Genomic DNA, 22,097 nt, shown 5'->3' with positions numbered 1-22,097 from the left:
CGCCACGCCGCCCCCTTCTGCTGCTTCCCCCTACACCTACCCGGCTTCCTCTCCTCCGCAATCACTGCTGACATTCTTTTTTAAAATAAAAAATAAAAAAAAATCACTGCTGACATTCAAAGCCGCCTCCACCTTGGCAGCTTTCTCCTCCCCGGAGTCCCGCCCTACAAGGAGAGGCGTCGCTCTCTCGCCCCTGCTGCGTCCCTCTTCTTCTTCCTCCTCCTCCTCCTCCCGGGGAGCTTTAAAAGGCGTCTGGGTGTGAAGCTGCGCGCCTTTGCGGAGCTCGGGCGCCCGGTTCTCGAGGGGCGACGGCAGCGAGACTCGGAGGAGCAGGACGCCGCCGCCATGGCCTCGCCTGTAACCGCGGAGAAGTATATCTTGGGTGTAGACGTGGGCAGCACGGTGATACGGTGCCATGTTTACGACAAGGCGGCGGTGCTCAAGGGAGCCAAGGCTATGCAGGTGGGAGCTGTGAGCGGGAGGGCGGGGGATACAAGCCGCGTCAGGCGGTATAGCTCGATTTTAACGCGTGTTTACCTAGAAGTAAGTCCTACTTTGCTCCTGTGGACAAACACAGACGTAAGAGTGCAGCCTCTTTAACCACTTACCTGGGATTGTACCCAGGATCACAGCATCCTAGAGCTGGAAGAGACCACGGAGGTCATGTAGTCTTAACCGCCCCCCCCCGCCGGTAATGCAGGAATCCTTTTGCATGATGAACCCATGACAGTAAGAGTCTATCAGCTCTATCAGCTGAGCTATCCTTTGTGTGTTTTTCCTTCCCGTTTGTTTCTTTTCTCTCTCCTCCCCTCCATCCCAAAGACAAAACAAAGCCTGGCTCCTGTTCTGTTAGTTCCTTCCACCAGTCACTCATTAGTCAAACTGGCTCATGTACCGCAACATTTTGTTGCAGGCTCTGATTGCTGTGTAGGATGAATGTGCCAGCCTTCAGCCGCGCATGCATAGGCACATGAGAGCATCATGTACAGAGGTGTTAAATGGCAACATAGCAACCTTCTTGATCCCTAGAAGCCCACACAACAGGAAGGGAAGAATGGGGGAGACCCTGTGAGTATTGGAGCCTACTGCAGGACATGTGCAAATAAATTTGTTTACTACAGAGAACCGATTGAAGCGTAGCACTGTGTTGCTAAGCCACTGTGTTGAAAAGCAGGAAGCTCTACCTTGGGGAAAAAATTGTTAGTGTGTTTTAATGAACTGGTTTGCACAATCCGCAGTATAAGGATTCTCCTTCTTTGCTGCTCGTTCCCCGCCCCCCATGTCTGTAAAATAAATCACACAAGCTGAATTTGAAAGGCAGAAGCAGACTTTGGTTTGGAAAGTTTGGGGTGCTTCAGAGGATTAAGCGACAAAGCTCAGAGATTCCTATCGCAGGTTAATTGGTTATAGAACAGGCTGTGCACATAGTATTGTCCTGTACATGTTTACTCAGAAATAATTATCGCTGAATTCATTGTTGCAGCCTTTTGTGTCTATGACAAGAAGACAAAGTGCTGTGCTAGAAATTTAGGTAGCAATTCTATACATGCCTGCAACAATACACTTGAAGGAGTTTGGCCTAACACAGGTGCCCTTGACTGGAGGCTATCTGGGTGGGTCCAGGGGGTTAATGGTTCTTTGTGGGATGGTGTGGTGCCAGAGCTTTGTGATAACTACTGTCCAGTTGCAAATATTTTCTTACCAAAGTTCTCAAGAGGGTGGCGACTGTTCAACAGCAGGTGTGCTTAAAAGAAGCAGGCTGTCCAGCTACATTTTGGCTCATCTTAAGAAGCAGTTATGGCACTCCTTACCTGTTATTTTTAATGGGGGGGGGAACAAGGGGAATGGGACTGTGGATTCTTTTTCTTTTTAAAATATATGTTATTTATTGTTTTGTTTTTTTTAAAAGGAATATGAGAACATAACACCACCACCCCATTCACACATTTCTCCTACTCACCCCAGAACACAGATTCCTATGGGAAAATATAATTCCAAAGTCCTGATCTTTTGTTTCCATTGTGACATTTGTGAATGTTCCAAAGATTCCCACTTTTGGACAAGCTGTCAAGCTGCTGCTAAAAGAAAAGTAACTACAGTAATTCTTTGATTGTCATTTTCAATTTTAGAGCTGGTTAACAGTACTAAAGTTGAGGTACAAATTCTATTTGCAATCAGAATGTTCATCAACAACATTCTTCCAAAATGGCTGTAATTAGTCACTTGCCCGCTACATATGTATAGTGGGTCTAACCTCTTTACACCCTCTCTAGTAAAGAAGAGAAATAGCTTTGTTAAGGTGACTTTACCTCAAAGGTGATAAATGCCACCTATGCAGAAGCTTCAGAGTCTCTTCTTATAAAAGCATGGATGCTGACTTTAATAGCTACTTAACCCACAGGCTTTGCCCCTGTTACCCTCCCCCATTACTGTCTCTAGATCTGATTCTCAAGTATGCTATATCAAATTTGTTTGGCCTAATTGCATGTCACTAATTATTTCATAATAATATAGGCTTAGATTTTGCATTAGTGCTTGTAATTAGATTTTCAAATGTTGCTAGAGGTTTGGAAGCATGTGCAATAGCTGTTGTATTTGTTAGGAAATGGGTAACGGCGTTTATATTTAGCCAACTCCTAATGTTTTGTCTTGCGTTGAATAGTTCTTGTTCGCCTGTCAGGGGTATGCCATCTGTGTAAAAGTTTCATATTCTGTACTTCTTTCTTCTGTGTATCTGCTTCTTTCATTTCGGCAGGTACGAGCCCCTCATACCATGAAGCTCTAACCACACTCTGGTCTCAACCAGTCAGCCCCCCTCGGCCAGAAGGGACAGGGTCAAGGGGGCATGTGGTCAGATGCATTGCCATCAGCACCTTTTCCACATCAACTGATTCACCTTATGTAAGCTGGTCTCACTAAGCATCCTCGATAGCAGCACTGGGTACTTCAACTGGAGCTGCAATGAGTGCAGAGTCAAGACCTGCTTGAGAGCGAGACTCATGCCACTTGGGCGAGGCACAAATAATAAATTATTATTATTATTACTTGTGCCAGCAGCGGAGTGAATGCCTGTGCTGTCCGGGGCGGGCACGCATGCGCACCCACGAGAGGGATGGGGCACAGAGGGCGCCTTCCACGTGCTACAGTTCAAGGTAGGAGAGGGGCGGGGAAGCCGCTTCCCACTCTCCTCCTGCTCTCTGTGAGATGCTCACCTCCGTGGGATGCTCTCCACCACCGGGTCAGACCTGACCCAGCGACGCAGCCACTGTGGCTGGGCACACCTTGCCACAGCTGAGGAGGGCTGCTCTCTGCCGCTGGGTCAGACGTGACGCAGGCAGAGCCGCTGCCGCCGGGCGCGAGGTGTGCCACGGCCGAGGAGGGTGGGCGGCAGCGCTGCCACCCACTCACCTGCTCTCCTCCCCCAGGTAAGGCCTGGATCAGGGGTGAAGCTGCTTCAGGCACAAGCGCCGCAGCCAAGGCACAGCTTCCTCTGGCACAGAGCCAGGCTCTGATGAAGGAACCTGCTCTGGGGGTGCCTGTTTGCGCCCCGTCTCAAAATTGTGCCCGGTCCACGCCTCCTTCCCTATGCCTCAGACTTGTGCTCCAGTCTTTTGCATACCATTTAGTTGGGGGAGGGGGATAAGTGGTTTACAAAGAATATAAGATATGCATAAAATGGTCAGTAAAAGTCAGCTTAAAAAAAATTGTCCAATAGCACCTGAGAGACCAACTAAATTTGTTTTGGGTATAAGTTTGTTCTGGGTTTTATTATTGCAGTGTTTTTCTCTCGCTGTATATAGATATGCAGAGAGAAATATATTTGCAACTATTTTATTGTAATAAGTGATTCCGTACTGTATTTTTATACATTTCCCCCTTATCCCATATTTTTGGTTGGTTGGTTTTTGTTTAGGACCATTTATGCCTTGGTTGTTTGGAGATGCCCTATTTCTCTCACAGTTTATTTCAACTGTACAAGTTACTTGCATTTTGTTTTCAACATCCTACCTTATTAGCTGTTCTTCTCAGCTGGTCAGTGGGGCAGAACTGTGTGGATTAGTGTCATAACCAGCCATTGTGTACCAGTTGAATTTCTTGTTTGTTCTGTACATTCCTCACTTCTATATAGGTCAGAAACATTTCCCCAGATGCAGTCAAAAGCAGAACTCCCTAACTTTGTACTTGGCAGTGGTGTATGACACCTTAATCTCACTTGTGACCCAAGCTTAATTTGAGCTACAACTTTCTGACTAGAAACCTGTTTCCATACGTTATTATTGAGGCCCGTTTGCCTACAAACCCAGCTAAACCAACCTGTTCAGGTTGATACAGAGAGCAATTTTACTTGTGCTGTATTGTCTCTGTGGGCCAGCTGTCCTAAAGACATAGTGTGGTATTTACTCATTTACTTTGAAATGACATGACTAAGTTAGGCCCATTAAATTTCAGTGGATACAGGGCCGGCGCGTCCATTTAGGCAAACTAGGCAATTGCCTAGGCTGCCAAAATGGAGGGGGCGCTGGCCAGGCTTGGGCGGGACAGGCTAGCAGCAGCTTCTCCGCTGTAGCGTAGAGGTGCTACTTGCCCCCTACATCACCCACCCGGCTCCCGCTAAAGCAGGCCTTGGCGGGGGGCAGGACGCGCAAGCAGCAGCTCTCCGCTACAGCGGAGAAACTGCTGCTTGCCTCTCCACCCCCCCCACCTCCCGCTAAAGCAGGCTTTGGCGGGGGGCGCCAGAAGGTGGTTCGCCTAGGGTGCAAGAAGCCCTAGCACTGGTCCTGAGTGGATATACTGTAAGCAAAACTGAATTAAACATGACTATTGCTTGCCAGGATTTAACTCTCAAAACAAGGGAATGCAGACATTTAAAGATAAAACCTTATTATATACAATTTTAAAAAATCATTTCTATACATTGGTCTTTAAGAGTTTGCCATTGAGTGGCTTCATGCGAGGCCTATTTCTTAACTCCTGGGATTGTATGGATACGCCTAGTGTATGAATCATCAAGCTGGCACAGTTGTACAGCTTACAACAGCTGGATATTGACATCTCCTAAATGGAAGTGTTAGTTCATATGAGTTGGTGAGTGCAAGACTCCCTAAATTCTGGATCAAGCTATGGTTAGAATTTAATTAAGGCTTCAAGGAAAGGCGCAGGAGCATTTAATTATGGCTTAGAGTGCTAGAGTTGTGCTACTCCCATGTGTGTATTGGAGCTCTGTGTACTAGAGCTGTGTTCTAACCCTCTGGAATTAACATATGTCAAAAGCTAGTTCAGCCACTGGATGTGTCCACTGGATGTGTCCACAGCTACTTAAGTCAGCACTAGACTCCTGCATGAGCTGGTAGCCCTGGGGGTAAGGATTGATTAGGACACTGGAAGATCAAGGGCAAATCTCATTTGCAAATGAGTGGGCTCCCTACTTCAACTGAGAGTTAGTTTAAAAGACAATGCCAGTGTTTATATTGGAGTTTAGGGTTACGGTTAGGAGTTATGCAACGGATATTGCAGGCTGGAGAGATTCAGAGATCAATGGTTGAGAGCAGTGGTTGTGGTCTGCTTAAGTTCAAGGCTGCTGTGGCTATGGGAGAATCCTCTTGCAGTATTAATGCTGCGAACGCCTTTGTTGTAGGCTCAGGTTGTAGATATGTGTAAATAAACCATATACAGTATCATAATGACATTACAGTCTTGGCTGTGCCTCAATTCTCAAAAGGAAATGCCTGGATAAACATGCCTGGAACCCCTGAAATCTCACACCACTCCGAGATTGGAGTGGCATGTAACAATATAGTTTGCATCTCCGTGCCATTTGGGTTAGGTTACCTATCCACTGGCGGACCCAGATGCCCCTGGAGTGCAATTGCAGATTCGTGGATTGAATTATGTCTATTAATGATGGGACAAATGGACTGAGTTCATTCGTCATCTCATTAATCCTTACAATAATTGTATGAAACAAAACAAAATAGAAAATTCTTTCCAGCAGCACCTTAGAGACCTGAGGAAAACCTGTTGACGACTCTTAACAGCTGCAATTAGTCTTTCAGGGAAAGGCAAGGGGTGAGATGGCTAAAGATAGCTTTGCATCTCCGTGCCATTTGGGTTAGGTTACCTATCCACTGGCAGACTCAGATGCCCCTGGAGTGCAATTGCAGATTCGTGGCAAAACCTATCTTTAGCCATCTCACCCCATCTCACCCCTTGCCTTTCCCTGAAAGACTAATTGCAGCTGTTAAGAGTCGTCAACAGGTTTTCCACACCTATCAGCTTATCACCCATTCCCACCACCCTTCTGAGTAATACCCCTCCCCACTCCCTCACTATATTTAAGGATCTGGTGACTTCTTTTTTCAGTGTATCTGAAGAAGTGTGCATGCACACGAAAGCTCATACCAAGAACAAACTCAGTTGGTCTCTAAGGTGCTACTGGAAAGAATTTTCTATTTTGTTTTGTTTCATACAATTATTGTAAGGATTAATGAGATGACGAATGAACTCAGTCCATTTGTCCCATCATTAATAGACATAATTCAATCCACGAATCTGCAATTGCACTCCAGGGGCATCTGGGTCCGCCAGTGGATAGGTAACCTAACCCAAATGGCACGGAGATGCAAAGCTATCTTTAGCCATTTCACCCCATCTCACCCCTTGCCTTTCCCTGCAAGACTAATTGCAGCTGTTAAGAGTCGTCAACAGGTTTTCCACACCTATCAGCTGTTCACCCATTCCCACCACCCTTCTGAGGAATACCCCTCCCCACTCCCTCACTATATTTAAGGATCTGGTGACTTCTGTTTCAGTGTATCTGAAGAAGTGTGCATGCACACAAAAGCTCATACCAAGAACAAACTCAGTTGGTCTCTAAGGTGCTACTGGAAAGAATTTTCTCTTTTGTTTCAACTATGGCAGACCAACACGGCTACCCACCTGTATGAAACAAGTCCTTTTTATTCCTATAGCAAAGAACACTGGGAAATCTTTGAATTTTCAATTTCTGATCCTTAGTTTTTCACTAACTGGACAATGACTGCTCATCTGGAACACTAACAGTTGTCACATTATTGAATTCAGTAAGGGAAGCTACAGTAGGGCAAAGGTGCATCTTTAAAATGCTTTGTGTGCAAAAGGTTCAGGTTCAGTCTCCAGGCAGGATTGGAAAAGCCCTTTGTCTACAACCCTGGAGACTGTTTTGCTGACAATACTGACCAATGTTCTGACTCTGTATAAGGCAGCTTCTTATGTAGCAAGAAGTGAAGATAATCTTGCATTGCTTATTGAGTTTGGCCATTGTCGACCGTACAAGTTGCATCTGACTGTCACCACCCTTCACCTCCCATGCAGTTCCAAAAGATCCTCCCAACACTCTGGAGCAGATTTGGGGCAGGGGCTTAAAGACCATAGAGTAGAGGGGGATTTGGCAAAAATTGCCTCCCTCCCTGTCCTATTGACAGAAAACTCCACAGGATTCAAGAGCCTTCTGTCTGCACAAAGGATACCATTAGATACACTGCTGTAACTTTAATCTCTTCTGGAATTTTTCAAGGCTCTAGCAAAAGCTGGAGCTCATAAACTGTTACAGCAGATAAAGCTACACTGGAACTGATTTAATATACAGTATAGCAATGGTATAATATAGAATAAAAGTTTTCATAATAATTAATAGGACAGTCTGACTTGTTGTTTGTAATGATTGCCAATTTGTTGGCACTCCCATATATTCTTTGTATTTAATTTGATATGAAGTTATGGAATTCAGCTAGAGAAAATGCTTGTAGATTTAACAGGAGTTTTTATGCTGTATTTTTATGCTGTGAACTGCACTTCATCTATGGGCAGTTCATCAATGTTCATCAACGTTTCCTTAACATTGCTGCAATTATGATTTGATTTTCTCCTGTCTAGTCAAAAGCTTCTCCAAACATCTTCATAAAGCTTTCTAACATTTTGTTTTTTTGTGTTTTTTTTTTTACAGAAAATTTATTGGTATTTCCACCTGAAAACATCAAATAACAAACATACATTATACATGTAAAAAACAAACTCAACACACAATACAAATAACAATCAAATAAAAACTAATACAAACCTATAACACTACAAAAACACAAGAACACACCAATCTATATATCATACTCTTATTTTGAATCTTGTTTGGGGGACTTCCTCCGTTCTCTCTTCTGCATTCAGTTCTAATTTACTTTAGTAACTTTGTAACTAGTTTAACAATCATTCACCATTATTCTTAATCATCAAATAAAATATCAACATATCTTATATCATAAAACTTATTATTATCAAATAAAACATCACATTACAAATCTTAACTTCTTATATCCTTTCTTCTCTTAACTCAGTAAAGCTATTGCTCTTATTACTTCTAATTCCTACCTTAAAAAATAATAAACTCAACACATTTTCATAAAAACCTACATACTTCTTCCATTCTCCAAATCATTTTTACCCTCTGACGTCGGAGTACCATGGTTAGCCATCCTATTAAGTCTCATATTTTACCCCACCCCCCTCCTCGCCATCTTCCCTCTACCCATCTCCCTCACCCACCAGTCTTCCCCCCTACATTTCCCCAGTCCAGATTTTCCTTCTCCCACGCTAATACCATTCCCTTCTTCTCCCAGAATGTCACATTTTCCTTGAAACTTAAAAGCCAAAACATTGTCACCAAATGTCTTTGCTCCACTCTTCAAGTCAAATTGTATTTCCCAGAGTTGTTGTTCCAGCATTTCTGGGCTCCCACCCCAGAAAGCCGTTATAAAGTCTCGGTTACCAGTCTCGGACCTCTCACGTCCACGAAACCTTTCTTCTTGTAGTATTTGTGTCTTTTCTTCTTCAGATGAAACCTCTGGAAAGTAAACTTGTGTCTTTTCTTCTTCAGATGAAACCTCTGGAAAGTAAACTTGTGTCTTTTCTTCTTCAGATGAAGCCTCTGGAAAGTAACTCTCTCTAATTGTTTTGTGAAGTTCCACAGCAAAGTTCTTACAGGCACTTTGAACCTCAGAAAACTTATCAATGACATTCTGCTGCAAAAGTTGCAGTTGCAGTAAAAAATTTCTTTGTCCTGGGGTCATTGCTGGGTCTGGAATAACTGTGGGAACCAGACAGAAATAGGCAGGAGTAGGCAGGAAATAACAAAGTTCAGTACTTTTCCATCTTCACTTCTCAATTTTCAGCCGCCATTTCCCCTTGATCAGAGGGTAAACTTTCTCTCACTATATTCCACAGTCAATCAGAAGAAATACTTCAAAATTCTCAGTCTTGCCCCTAACAGGGGTTTCTTAAATGGTCAGGATCAGAATCAACATAGAACTTCAAAGCAGTCTAAAGTAGCAACAGCCAGATCCGGTGTTACTTTGATCTTGCCGCAAAGGAGAGAAATGGACTTCCTCTTTTTACATCTCTCTCCATAAGCCAATTACAGCAATTTAGGTCCAAATTACAGTCCGTACTTACGGATTTCTTCTTCTTTTAATCCAAATTGAGCAAGAACGGAGCGCTCAAAGTCCAGCGGCCAGCTGCCGCTTTGTTCCCCCGGTTGGAGACAGCTTCCACAGCCCCGTGCCGGAGCCCGTTCACTCAAGCCTCCCTTTTACAAGGGAAGCCTGAGAATGGGATGGCACAGCAGGGCCCACTGGAAAGCCCTGACCACGGGACGCTCCTCCCGTGGTTTCCCGGAGCCCGCAGCGCGGTTGCGGGGCTCCTACCCCCGGGGGAACCGGAGCTGTCTCGGAGCTGAGACAGCTCCTAGCCGCTGGCAATGGCGCTCGCGCTAGAAGTCCAAAGCTTTCTAACATTTTGGTGCTTTATACTCTGTTCTGAGCCAAGATAATGAAGCATTGTAAATTTGAGGGAATTGAACCTGATCCAGATTTCTTTGCATCACCCACTGATATGCAAAAAGGATCTACGTTGGATCTTCATTCCCTACAGAAACAAATACAATTTAAGTACAACGCTAAAATACAGTCATTTGTATTTTATTGACATATAAGTTGTGCTAAGGGTAGGAAAGTTGGGGTAAGCATAATTAAAACAATCCAGATTCACTCCATGTAGAAGTTAACCAGTAATCTGCATGTATAAGAATTGCATAACTTACTTTTTCATTGTGGAGTGTGAACATAAAAGTTTGTGTGAAAACTGTGCCCAGTACATGGACTGCAAAACCCCACATCTTATGTATGTACCTATCCCACATTGCTTCCCAATGGCTACAATTATCTTGTTGTAACACTGCTTTGAGTATTTTTAAACGATGCAAATTAAGTAAAAGAAGTACACAGGCAGCCTTTATGGTGGGAATTTCTTAGTCTTGCTGGACCTCCCAGTGGCTTTTCTTAGTATTGTGATCACAGTATCCTTCTGTCTCAACTGGGCTTTGAACTCTGGTCCTTCTTGGGGAGCCATTCACAAAAAGTAGTGCTGGGCGAGTTCAGTTCCACCCCACCGTCTCTGGCTTGTGGGGTGCCTCAGAGCTCCATCTTATTCTCAGTGCTCTTCCAACAGTCTATATGAAACTGCTGAAAGAAGTCAGCCAGAATATTTTGGCTGCACTGCCAATCAGCATACTGATGAGACACTGCTCCATCTTTTTTCCCCCCCACAAATTCCAGTGATACTGTAGAACTCATGAACAGGTGCCTGGATACAGTTTTAGGATGGATGAAGGAGAACAAGCTGAGACTTATTGCAGATAAAACAGAGGCCCTGTGCTGTGGGAGATCTATCAATGAGGACAGAAGAGGTAAACTCAGTATACCTGAAGGAGTGTCTCCACCCCAATCATTCAGCCCGGACACTGAGGTCCAGTGCTGAGGGCTTTCTGGCAGTTCCCTCACTGCAAGAAATGAGGTTACAGGGAACCAGGCAGAGGGTCTTCTTGGTGGTGGCGCCCACCCTGTGGAACGCCCTCCCATCAGATGTCAAGGAAATAAACAACTATCCGACTTTTAGAAGACATCTGATGGCAGCCCTGTTTAGGGAAGTTTTTAATGTATGAAGTTTTATTCTGTTTTTAATGTTCTGTTGAAAGCCACCCAGAGTGGCTGAGAAAACCCAGCCAGATGGGTGGGGTAGAAATAATAAACTATTAAATTATTATTATTAAACTGTTCTTAGGTAGGGTTACACTTCCATCGAAGGACTAAGTATTTAGCTTGGGAGTGCTCTTGAATTCACTGCTGTCCACCAAGGCACTGATAGCAGCAGTGGCCCAGAATTCATTCTACCACCTCAGGCTGATAGGGTAGCTGCAGCCCTGTCCGGATTTGCATGGCCTTGGCTTGGTCATTCATGGTCTGGTTACCTCCAAAGCGAACTACAACACTGTGCTTTCTGTGTTGTTGTCTCTGAAGACAACTTTGAAACACCAGCTAGTGCAAAATACAGCCATCGGGATACTAATGAGCTCCAGAAGGTCTAAACGTGTTGTATCACTTTTGTGCCATTTTCAATGGCAATCAATATGTTTTGGGGCCTAATTCAAAGTGCTATTAACTTTTTAGGCCATAAACAGTTTGGGGCTAGATTATCCTGCACCTATATGGCCTTTCCCATAGTTTAAGTTCCTCAAGACCACTAACATTCATGGCTTTGGGTCTGATTGCTTGTTAATTCTGTTTTTTGTTAACAGGTGGAAGTTGATTACCCTCGGCCAGGTTGGGTTGAACTGGATCCTGAAAGACTGTGGACTCAATTTGTTGAGGTGGTTAAAGAGGCAGTTCAAGGTAACCATGAGACTCAACATTAGCAGTTCTTCCAAAACGTGTGACCTTATGTAGATCGAGATAGCTTGGCTACAATTACCCTTGCTCTGGTAATCTCCTGCTTAGACTATTGCAGTGTGTCATATGTGACTCTGTCAATAGCCTGGAAGCTGCCATGTGTCCAAAATTGGGCCACAACAGTATTTACTTGGAAGTTTGCTGATGCTTGTGCTTTGTCTGCATTCCAGACCCAAAGTACAGGGTTTAACCTTTTAAAACCCAAAATGGCTCATGACAAGGTTTACCAAAAGAACACTCGTCCTATATTAACATTAAGATGGGATATAAAATTGAAACCCATTTAATGTGCTTGTATACCACACGTTGTTACCTTGTAATGCATGCCAGTTAATTTGTACCACATTTTTAAAAATATATTTATTGAATTTTATAAAACAAAAAACAAATACAACATAATCAAGCATAATCAACACATTGAATCAAACCTACAGTAAAAACATACCTACAATAAAAACAAACCTATAACAACAACAAAAACAAAAACATAAAAATCTCATTATTTATACCTAATAATTGTCCTTCACATTGTATGTTGACTTCCTCCTGTCTCCTCTTCCTGCGTTCCTTGTCTATCATCTTTAGTAATTTCTAAACATCTTGCAAAATCTTATTTACTATAAAAATTACCTAATTATTTAATCTTAGCTATTTATCTTAACTCATATTCATCTATCTTAAACACTTAACCTTACTCTAAATCTACAGTCTAGCTTTCCTTCCTAGTTATATCTAATTATCAATCATACAATAATTTTTTTAATACAATTTAAATTTCTTCCAATCTTCTTCCACCGCGTCATCCCTCTGGTCACGAAGTTTCCCGGTCATCTCGGCAAGCTCCATATAGTCCATCATTTTCACCTTCCATTCTTCAATCGTTGGTAATTCTTCTGTCTTCCAGTTTTTAGCTATCAAAATTCTAGCTGCTGTTGTGGCGTACATAAATAAAGTTCTATCACATTTAGGAATTCCTTGACCTAGGATGCCCAGTAAAAAGGCTTCTGGTTTCTTTTTAAATGTGTTTTTCAACACTTTTTTCATTTCGTTATAAATATTTTCCCAGAAGTCTTTTACCTTTGGGCACAACCACCACATATGGAAGAAAGTTCCTTCTGTTTGTTTACATTTCCAGCACTTATTATTTCGACCATGATACATTTTTGCCAATTTCACAGGGGTCAAATACCACCTATACATCATTTTCATAATGTTCTCTCTAAGCAAGTTACATGCTGAAAATTTTATACCTGTTTTCCACAATTTTTCCCAATCTTCCAACATGATGTTGCGCCCCACATCCTTTGCCCAGTCTATCATTGTTGATTTAACCATTTCATGTTTAGTATGCCACTCAAGCAATAAATTGTACATTCTTGAAAGGTTTTTAATCTTTGGCTCTATCAATTCTGTCTCCAACTTGGATTTTTCTGTTTGAAAACCAATTTTTCTATCTGACTTAAATATCTCATGAATCTGATAATATTGCAACCAATCTGTAACATGTCCTTTCAATTGTTCGTACGATTTCAGCTTAAAATGTTCTCCTTCTTGTATCAAAATGTCACTATATTTCGGCCATTGTCTATCCGTATTTGCTCTTTTATGGGCTTTTGCTTCTAATGGTGAAAACTATCTAGGTGTTTTCTTTTCTAACAAATCTTTATACTTCATCCATACTTTAAACAGAGATTTTCTAATTATATGCATTTTAAAACCTTTATGTGCCTTAATCTTATCATACCAAAGATATGCATGCCATCCAAAAACATTGTCATGTCCTTCCAGATCTAATACACCACTCTTTCAACCAACAAAAGGTAGCTGCTTCATAATAAATCCTTAAATCTGGCAGTGAAAATCCACCTCTTTCCTTTGCATCAGTTAAAATCTTATATTTAATTCTTGGTTTCTTCCCCTGCCAGATTAATTTCGATAAATCCTTTTGCCACCTTTTGAAACAGTCCATCTTATCAATTACAGTGGTGCCTTGCAAGATGAAATTAATTCATTCTGCGAGTGCTGTTGTATAGCAAATTTTTCGTCTTGCGAAGCACCAACGGGGGAATAGCGGTTTGACGGGGGGGGGATCGGTATTTTTTTCATCTTGCGAGGTAAGCCCATTGAAAAATTTGTCTTGCGAGACAGCCTTTAGCTAGCGAATGCCTTTCGTCTAGCAAGTTTTTCGTCTAGCGAGTTTTTCGTCTAGCGAGGCATTTGTCTTTCGTCTAGCGAGGTACCAATGTATTGGCAATGATTGAAATAAAAACAGCATTTTCGGCAATACATTCATTTTTACTACTGAAAATTCAGCCTGACATAGATAATTTCAAATTTGTCCAGATTTCTAAATCTCTTTTAATCTCCTTCCATAGTTTTTCATAATTGTCTTTATATAAATTTAAATTTTTTGAAGTCATATTAACGCCCAGATATTTAACCTTCTTAACAAAGCTAAGTCCAGTAACAGTTTGTATTCTATTTATTTCCTCCAATGTCAAGTTTTTAACCAACACTTTGGTTTTAGCCTTGTTCAATTTGAAGCCTGCTACTTGCCCAGTTTCCAGTGCTTTTACTGCACTGTGTTCAGGATCTTGTAAGGTCAGCACTAAGTCATCAGCAAAGGCTCTCAATTTGTATTCCTTCTCTCCCACCCTAATTCCTTTAATCTCTTCATCCTTTCTTATCATGTTAAACAGGACCTCCAGGACTAATGAATAAAAGCAGGGATAGCGGGCACCCTTGTCTAGTTCCTTTTTCAATTCTAATTTCCTCTGACACCACATTCTTTATGATAATCTTTGTTCTTTGCTCAAAATAAATTGCCTCTAGTTCATTCATAAACTTATCTCCAACTTCCATCCTATTGAAGTTTTGTTTCATAAAATTCCAAGAAACGTTGTCAAAGGCCTTCTCTGTATCAATGAACATCAAAATAGCTCTTGTATTAATTTTCTTGTCCAACCTTTCTAATATATCCACTAAATTCCTAATATTACTATTCATATGTCTTCCAGGTAAAAAACCTGTTTGATCATTGTGGATATATTCTTTCAATACTCGTTTCAGTCTTGTGGCCAATATATTTGCAAATATTTTATAATCCACATTTAATAAGGAAATTGGTCGATAATTTTTCATTTGAGTCCTGTCTGTATCTGGTTTTGGCATCAGAGTTATATATGCATCTTTCCATGACTCAGGAGCCCTACTTCCCCAAAATATCTCATTGCATACTTCCATCATCGGTTGAATCATCCAATCCTTCAAAAATTTGTAGTATTTTGCTGTAAGTCCATCCGGTCCTCGGGCCTAATTTGGGCCACATATTAGAGTATCTCAACAAAAATAATGCAATCCCCACCTGGAGGAACTACTAGAAATAATAATAATAATAATAATAATAATAATAATAATAATAATAATACAGTGGTGCCCCGCTAGACGAAAATAATTCGTTCTGCGAAAATTTTCGTCTAGCGGGTTTTTCGTCTTGCGGAGCGGCAATGACAGCCGCGCTCCGCAAAACGGGAAAAAAAAAAAGATGAAAATTTTTCGTCTTGCGAGGCAGCCCCATAGACTTTTTCGTCTTGCGGGGCAGCCTTCCGCTAGACGAATGCCTTCATCTAGCGAGTTTTTCGTCTTGCGAGGCATTCGTCTAGCGGGGTACCACTGTAATAATAATGCATGCCCCACCCATCTGGGCAGCTTCCAGTGCATATAAAAGCATAATAAAACATTTAAAACTACCCGATACAGATGTCTTCTAAAAGTTGTGTAGTTCTTTATCTCCTTGACATCTGATGGGAGGGCATTCCACACAGAGGGCGCCACTGCCGAGAAGGCCCTAATTGACTCCCACCACTTGGTGATTGCACAACTCACCATCTCCATTTTAGGACCACATGAAGAGGGACTCTGCATGTGTACCAACCTTCCAAGTAAGGGGAGGATCCTGGCCCAATCAGAGTCCCCGTCCCCCCATGGGAAGTATCTCTGCATATCTACATTGGTGCATGTGTAGAACCTCTTTGCATGTATTCTCATTGTGTGGGTGTTGAGGTTGTGGCCAACAGCCACATGGGGAAAGTTGTCTGAGCCCTATAAATTGAGTTCATCGCTTTTAGTAAAGGAACACACTCCCCCTTGAGACTTGCCAAAACTAAGCAACTTTTACTGCTCAAGGCTGGAGAATGTTTAATGTGATGAAATCTTATTCTGCTTTGCTGGAAGCTATGGTTTTGCACAGCCTTCCTGGTCCCTCACTTACAAATATAAATATCTCTGTTCTTTAATGCTCATATAACTTTGTTAGGGCATTCTGTTACAGGTCCATGTTACTAAAATTCAAAGCTGTGTGTGCACAGTATCTCTTCCTACTGCCAAAGAAGCAAGCATTTTATTTTATTTTTGAAGTTTTGCACATGACTCTCCCCAACACACTGCATGTTCTTTGAATTACATGTCCAAGACTGTTTCAGTGGCCATATTGTTCTGCTGAATGAACAGCTGGCTTTTGTTAAGTTGCTGAATAAAGTGGAATGAAATTCTTTATGAATGAGTATGGGTGAATAATTTCTGGTGCTAAGGCTGCAATACAGCAGTTGTTCCATAAAGTTCACTGCTCAGGGTTCAATTTTTTTCTTTTAGCTGCTGGAGTGAAAATGAATCAAATTTCTGCTCTTGGACTCTCGACACAGCGAGGAACTTTCATTACGTGGAACAAGTATGTAGAATGCATGCTGGTTATAATAGATGTTTGTAACCCTGCAAGACAAGCTTGCAAATGTGTTTGTTTGTAGATGTGGCTGTAGTTATGCTGTGAGGCAGAAGTAGCTGCTCCTAAGTGTGTGTGTATGTGTCTATCTGTGTTTGCATCAAATGTTCCTGCAGGGTTAAGAAGCAAGGAGTCCTTACTCGCCCTTTCGTTTTTGGATGACATTTATTTCAAAAGGCAGTTTTAAAAGGTTGACCCTCACCTACAGTGATGGTCTGACATTATTCTGTCAGCCAATTTCTTAAAGGCTTGAACTGTTTCTAAACATGCTGTCTAATTTGCCACTTATATGCAGATACAGAAGGTGGCAATTTGTAGGTTCCTCCCCCTCAAAAAAACGAGAGCAGGTAGCCTTGGGCTTGTAGCAGGGTGAATGTTGTGGTTGAGGGAAAGCACCTTAGCCAACCCAGAGGTGACTATTAGGACATCTTTGCTGTATTCCACATAGTCTCTCACTTGCTGGGCTCTGGAACTTCTGCCTGATAGGAACTTCAACGAAGTACAGTGCTGCATCCTGAGAGCTCTTAAAATGTGGCACCAGCCGCCTCAAGATGTTTTCACCAAATAGGTATTTTTGCTTGGAGAGCAAAAATAAGGAGGGGGAAAAAACAGACTTCTGTTCTGTGTGCCCAACTTCTTCTTACTACCCATACAGTTTGAGTATGGTATCACTGCTCAGTCCAACTTTATGTGTGGGTTATAACTGTCAGAAGGGGTATAGCAATAGGTGTGTTCAGTCTTTTAAACTGTAAAGTGAGTAAATCTCACAGAAGTCTGATTACGTTCCAGGAACATAGTGTGCGTTGCTTCAGAGACTTTAAAAAGTAAGCTGAGTTGGATGGTTTTGAAAAGAGGTTAAATTTCTTTAGAGCTAATAAAGCTTCTGATTCTCTGTGATCAAATAAGTAGCTTAAACTTCTTATTCTCTATGCATGTAAGCACAGCACAACATAAAACATTAAAGCTGATTTTAAAAATGAGATTTATGGGGGGAGAGGGGTTTAGCTTTTTTGTTCTTGTTTTAATTAGGTATTTTATTACGTGTTTTGTGTTTAATCCTGTGTTTTTATGTAGTGAACCATCCTGAGATCTATGGCTGAAGGGCAGTGTACAAATATAAGGAATTTAAAAAATGTAATAATAAATGAATGTATAGAAAATATTGAATTTAGAATTCTGCTACTAAAACCAGGTGGGGTTAAATAATGTTACCTCTTAGGTCATAAAGCCATTTTGATTTCAGGCGAATTAGTGGTGTTGCACACATGCCCCTCTTCTAATAATAATAATAATAATAATAATAATAATAATAATAATAATAATAATAAATTTATTTGTATTCCGCCCTCCCCTGCCGGAGCTGGGCTCAAAACAGCTAACATCAAAATGTGCACCAGAGGGTCTTCCAGCTCTCTGGAGTGGATTTTGACGGTGCGCAGTGGGCATGAACCAGAGAGTTTCTGCATTCAAGCATGCCATCTCCCACTTGCATTGTGAAGTTATTTATTGCTAGGTTGCATCATGAGTCAGTTGCTTATGTTTCTCCTTCTGGAAATGAGCCAAGAGTGAGCAAAATTAAGTAAGTGTCATTCACCACCATGTCTAGTCATTGCCCAACCACGAACTACCTGATTAGCCATCAGGCAAACTGTTATATGTGCCACCATCACATTGGCCCAATCCAGAATCAGTAGTATGGGGATAATTTGACTGGTCTAGCATGCACTTTGTGCATTGAGTACTTTTCATAAAGTTGGTGATCTCTTCCGCCTTTTTCAGGAAGACAGGAAAACCTTTTCATAACTTCATAAGCTGGCAAGATGTGAGAGCTGCGGAACTTGCAAAGTCCTGGAACAAATCTCTTACACTGAAGGTGAGATAGCATTGATACCTCTACTAAAATACGGAGAAGTAGGTATGAAGGTGTACCCTGACTTCAAAGCACCAAGAGGAATGTTACGATTTGTTGGGGTGTTCCCAAGAAGCATGTTGGTCTATTTCTCCCAAGGCTTTATCAATATTGCCAAGTCCACATCAGGAGATCCGTGATAAATCTCTTAACATTTTTCTACAGCTAAATGCTTCTTTGAGGTGAGGCGCTACTTTGACCAGGGAAGAAGTAGGATGGGGATTTCTCCTTATTGAAATTGAAAGCCCCTCTATTCCCCTAACCCCTACATATGGAGCAAATAACAGCTTGAAGGAGCTAATCATCTCTTCTCTCCCACCCATCAAGGAGTTGCATTCAGTAAAATAGAAAAGTTAGCAATTACCCACCAGTTGCCTTCTGTGCCACATATTTTGACTTTTGGGGTCAGGTTTCAAACTATATGGATTCTATAAAGCAAGACTTGGTTACTTTTGCCTGCATGACGATGTTGATAGTCTGGCCTTCATGAGGTGCACAGATATGTTCTCAGCTCTGAAAGGAAGAGGATTAAATTGAAGATGGCCAAAGTGCCCTCCAGTAGTTCCTGGCTGCATCATCCCCAATTATTGGCTGTGTTGGCCAGGACTAGTGGAAATTGAAGTCCAGCAACATCAGGACAGCACCATGTTGTCTACCTCTGGGTTAAATTACTCAGCTGTTCCATTCAGACTCAGGCTTGGTCTGCATGTGTAGCGGTATGAAATTGTAGGGTGCCAAGGTGGAAGAATGATTTGTGACACTTCAAAATTCAGGTTGCTGCCCTATTTTTTTTAAAAATATATATTCATGCAAAGGAAAAAACAGCAAAGCTGGTATTAGATTTCTGTTTACATGAAGATTTATTTTTTTTGTAAACAAGGGTTTAACAAGGGTAGTTTGAAACATGCAATTCCTCACCTGCAGTGTAGCAGGTAGTTCTACCCCATGATTTCTTCTCATTCTCTAACACCTATACATGTTACCTGTCAAAATGGCTGCCAGAAGTCCTACCCCTCACCTGGGAATTGGCCAACCAAGTTGGCTTCTCATTGAGCAGTATGGGATTGCTAGTCCAACTAGTTACTGAACAGGCTAACTTCATTGGGACTCGCATGGTACAGAATATTGGACTGGTTCCAATAACCTCCCAGCAGTTCCTTTGAAAATTTTCCCCTCACTCTTTCATATATAAAAAAGCTTATCAGTGCTATTTTTCTAGAAAAAGACATGCCGGAACTCACCATGAATGCTTCTCTTGGTCTCTTATAATGGCAATGGTGACCACCACCTGAGAGGTGCCTGAGTTCCGGCGAGTTCCGGCTGAAAACAAGGCCCTGCTTCTATATGTACATTGTCATCACTTGAATTGCTCTGTTCATGGGTAAATTCACCCAAACCCTCCCAAATGAAGTTTTGATAGAAGCCTTATAGGAGAGAATACCAAGTATTTATCCAATCCATCTTTTCTTTTCTTCTCTTTCTTTCTTTTTTGGAACAGGCAGTGCATGCTGTTTGTTCCTCCTTCCACTTTTTCACTCGGAGAGATCGCTTTTTGTTAGCGAGTTGCCAATGGTTCACAACACAGCAAGTCTCTTTAAGACTGGCTTGGATTTTACAACACCTACAGGAGGTAAGGCTTGTCTTACTATTCCCTGGGCAAGCTTTTAATGTTTAATAGATTATTGTATTTTAACATTCTGTTGGAAGCCGCCCATATTATTATTATTATTATTATTATTATTATTATTATTATTATTATTTTATTTATTATCTCTATAGTGAGCTTTGTACAGGCTGGCTCTTTATTCCAGCAGAGGAACCTTTTTCAGGGTGGTAGTCATAATAGTATAATGTTTATTATATGCTAAATTTCATTAGAAAATGTCAACTGCTTGTTTTTATTTATTTATTTCACTCCCATTTATATACTACCTTTCCACCAAAGCACCTCAGGCGGTGTAGCAATTAGAGTTTTGGACCTAGGACCTGGGAGACAATTGCACCTGGTTGTTGTTTTTTAAAATAATTAATTATTTAATTTATTTAATTACTGCTCAAAAGTCCTTTCTGGGTATTAATTAATTAATACCCAGAAAGGACTTTTGAGCAGTAAGCTGGTTTGATAGATAATCCACAACCTTCTAAAGGGGGTAATTGGGAAACCTGTTCTTTAGGTTTGCCTAACACTAGATAACATAATGGTTACTTAATTCAATTTTGATTTTATTATATTTTATTTTAACTTAACTCTGAAGTGTGTTATACTTGCCATCTTGAAATAAAACGCGGTTGGTGTGTGTGTGCTTTCAGGTAGAACAAGCAACTAAAGATGACAATTGCTGTTTTGGAACCATTGACACATGGCTACTATATAAAATGACCAAAGGTGAGAAGGGTGATTAAACAGATAGAAAGCGCACGCCCTCTTGCAGAGAAGTGTTGTTGTTGTTCAGTCGTTCAGTCGTGTTCGACTCTTCGTGACCCCATGGACCAGAGCACGCCAGGCACGCCTATCCTTCACTGCCTCTCGCAGTTTGGCCAAACTCATGTTAGTAGCTTCGAGAACACTGTCCAACCATCTCATCCTCTGTCGTCCCCTTCTCCTTGTGCCCTCCATCTTTCCCAACATCAGGGTCTTTTCCAGGGAGTCTTCTCTTCTCATGAGGTGGCCAAAGTACTGGAGCCTCAACTTCAGGATCTGTCCTTCTAGTGAGCACTCAGGGCTGATTTCTTTGAGAATGGATAGGTTTGATCTTCTTGCAGTCCATGGGACTCTCAAGAGTCTCCTCCAGCACCATAATTCAAAAGCATCAATTCTTCGGCGATTAGCCTTCTTTATGGTCCAGCTCTCACTTCCGTACATTACTAATGGGAAAACCATAGCTTTAACTACACGGACCTTTGTCGGCAGGGTGATGTATTTGCTTTTTTTTTTTTTTTTTTTTGCTTTTGCAGAGAAGTAGTTGGATCCAAAGGACTCTGCTCATACACAGTTTCTCTGCCACATACTGAATGAATTGCCCCTCCCATTGCAACCCACCTGTGACATATCCCATGCTGTTTAAGAGGATCCTCCATCCCTTTGGAGAAGCTTTTCAGGAGGTGTCTTGTTTGAGGGGACAAGAAATATATTTTACACAAGCAGCAGCCTTCCACTCATGCAACATTTGGATCGAAACCAGTATATGTACACTCTGGAAAGGAACAGTGCAAAGATTCCTCTGCTGGGGCAGCTCTAATTCTGCCCTGTGGAAAACTTAAATTCTGTAATCTCACACTATCTTTGCTGCCTCATCGCTCAGTTTTCCTGAATTTTCCTTTTCTGAAAGTTTGCCTTACTGAATCTTGTTTCTTCCACTGTCCTGGTCCTCTGTGAAAACATAATTACTTCCTCCAGACCTATATTGTACTTCTTTGTTCTGGGCACCACAGTTCAAGAAGGATACTGACAAGCTGGAACAAGTCCAGAGGAGGGCAACCAAAATGGTCAAAGGCCTGGAAACAATGCCTTATGAGGAACGGCTTAGGGAGCTGGGTATGTTTAGCCTGGAGAAGAGAAGGTTAAGGGGTGATATGATAGCCATGTTCAAATATATAAAAGGAT

General features: G+C 41.7%; 1 protein-coding gene across 1 annotated transcript in view; it reads left to right on the top strand.

Annotated features, from left to right (window-relative positions):
* The first annotated feature begins 272 nt into the window (after positions 1-272).
* GK5 (glycerol kinase 5) overlaps positions 273-22,097 on the top strand; it is a 34,270-nt gene continuing 12,445 nt past the window's right edge. The window contains exons 1-6 of the mRNA XM_033150376.1: positions 273-462; positions 11,657-11,750; positions 16,458-16,533; positions 18,364-18,457; positions 19,992-20,123; positions 20,804-20,879. Of these exons, the coding sequence (XP_033006267.1) occupies positions 346-462; positions 11,657-11,750; positions 16,458-16,533; positions 18,364-18,457; positions 19,992-20,123; positions 20,804-20,879 (589 nt within the window). The 5' untranslated portion in view covers positions 273-345. The remainder of the gene's footprint in view (positions 463-11,656; positions 11,751-16,457; positions 16,534-18,363; positions 18,458-19,991; positions 20,124-20,803; positions 20,880-22,097) is intronic.

The sequence above is a fragment of the Lacerta agilis genome, chromosome 5 (assembly GCF_009819535.1).
Source record: "Lacerta agilis isolate rLacAgi1 chromosome 5, rLacAgi1.pri, whole genome shotgun sequence".
In the NCBI taxonomy this organism is placed as follows: Eukaryota; Metazoa; Chordata; class Lepidosauria; order Squamata; family Lacertidae; genus Lacerta; species Lacerta agilis.
Note: the sequence above shows the minus strand (reverse complement) of the source record. Positions and strands in the feature narration are given on the sequence as shown.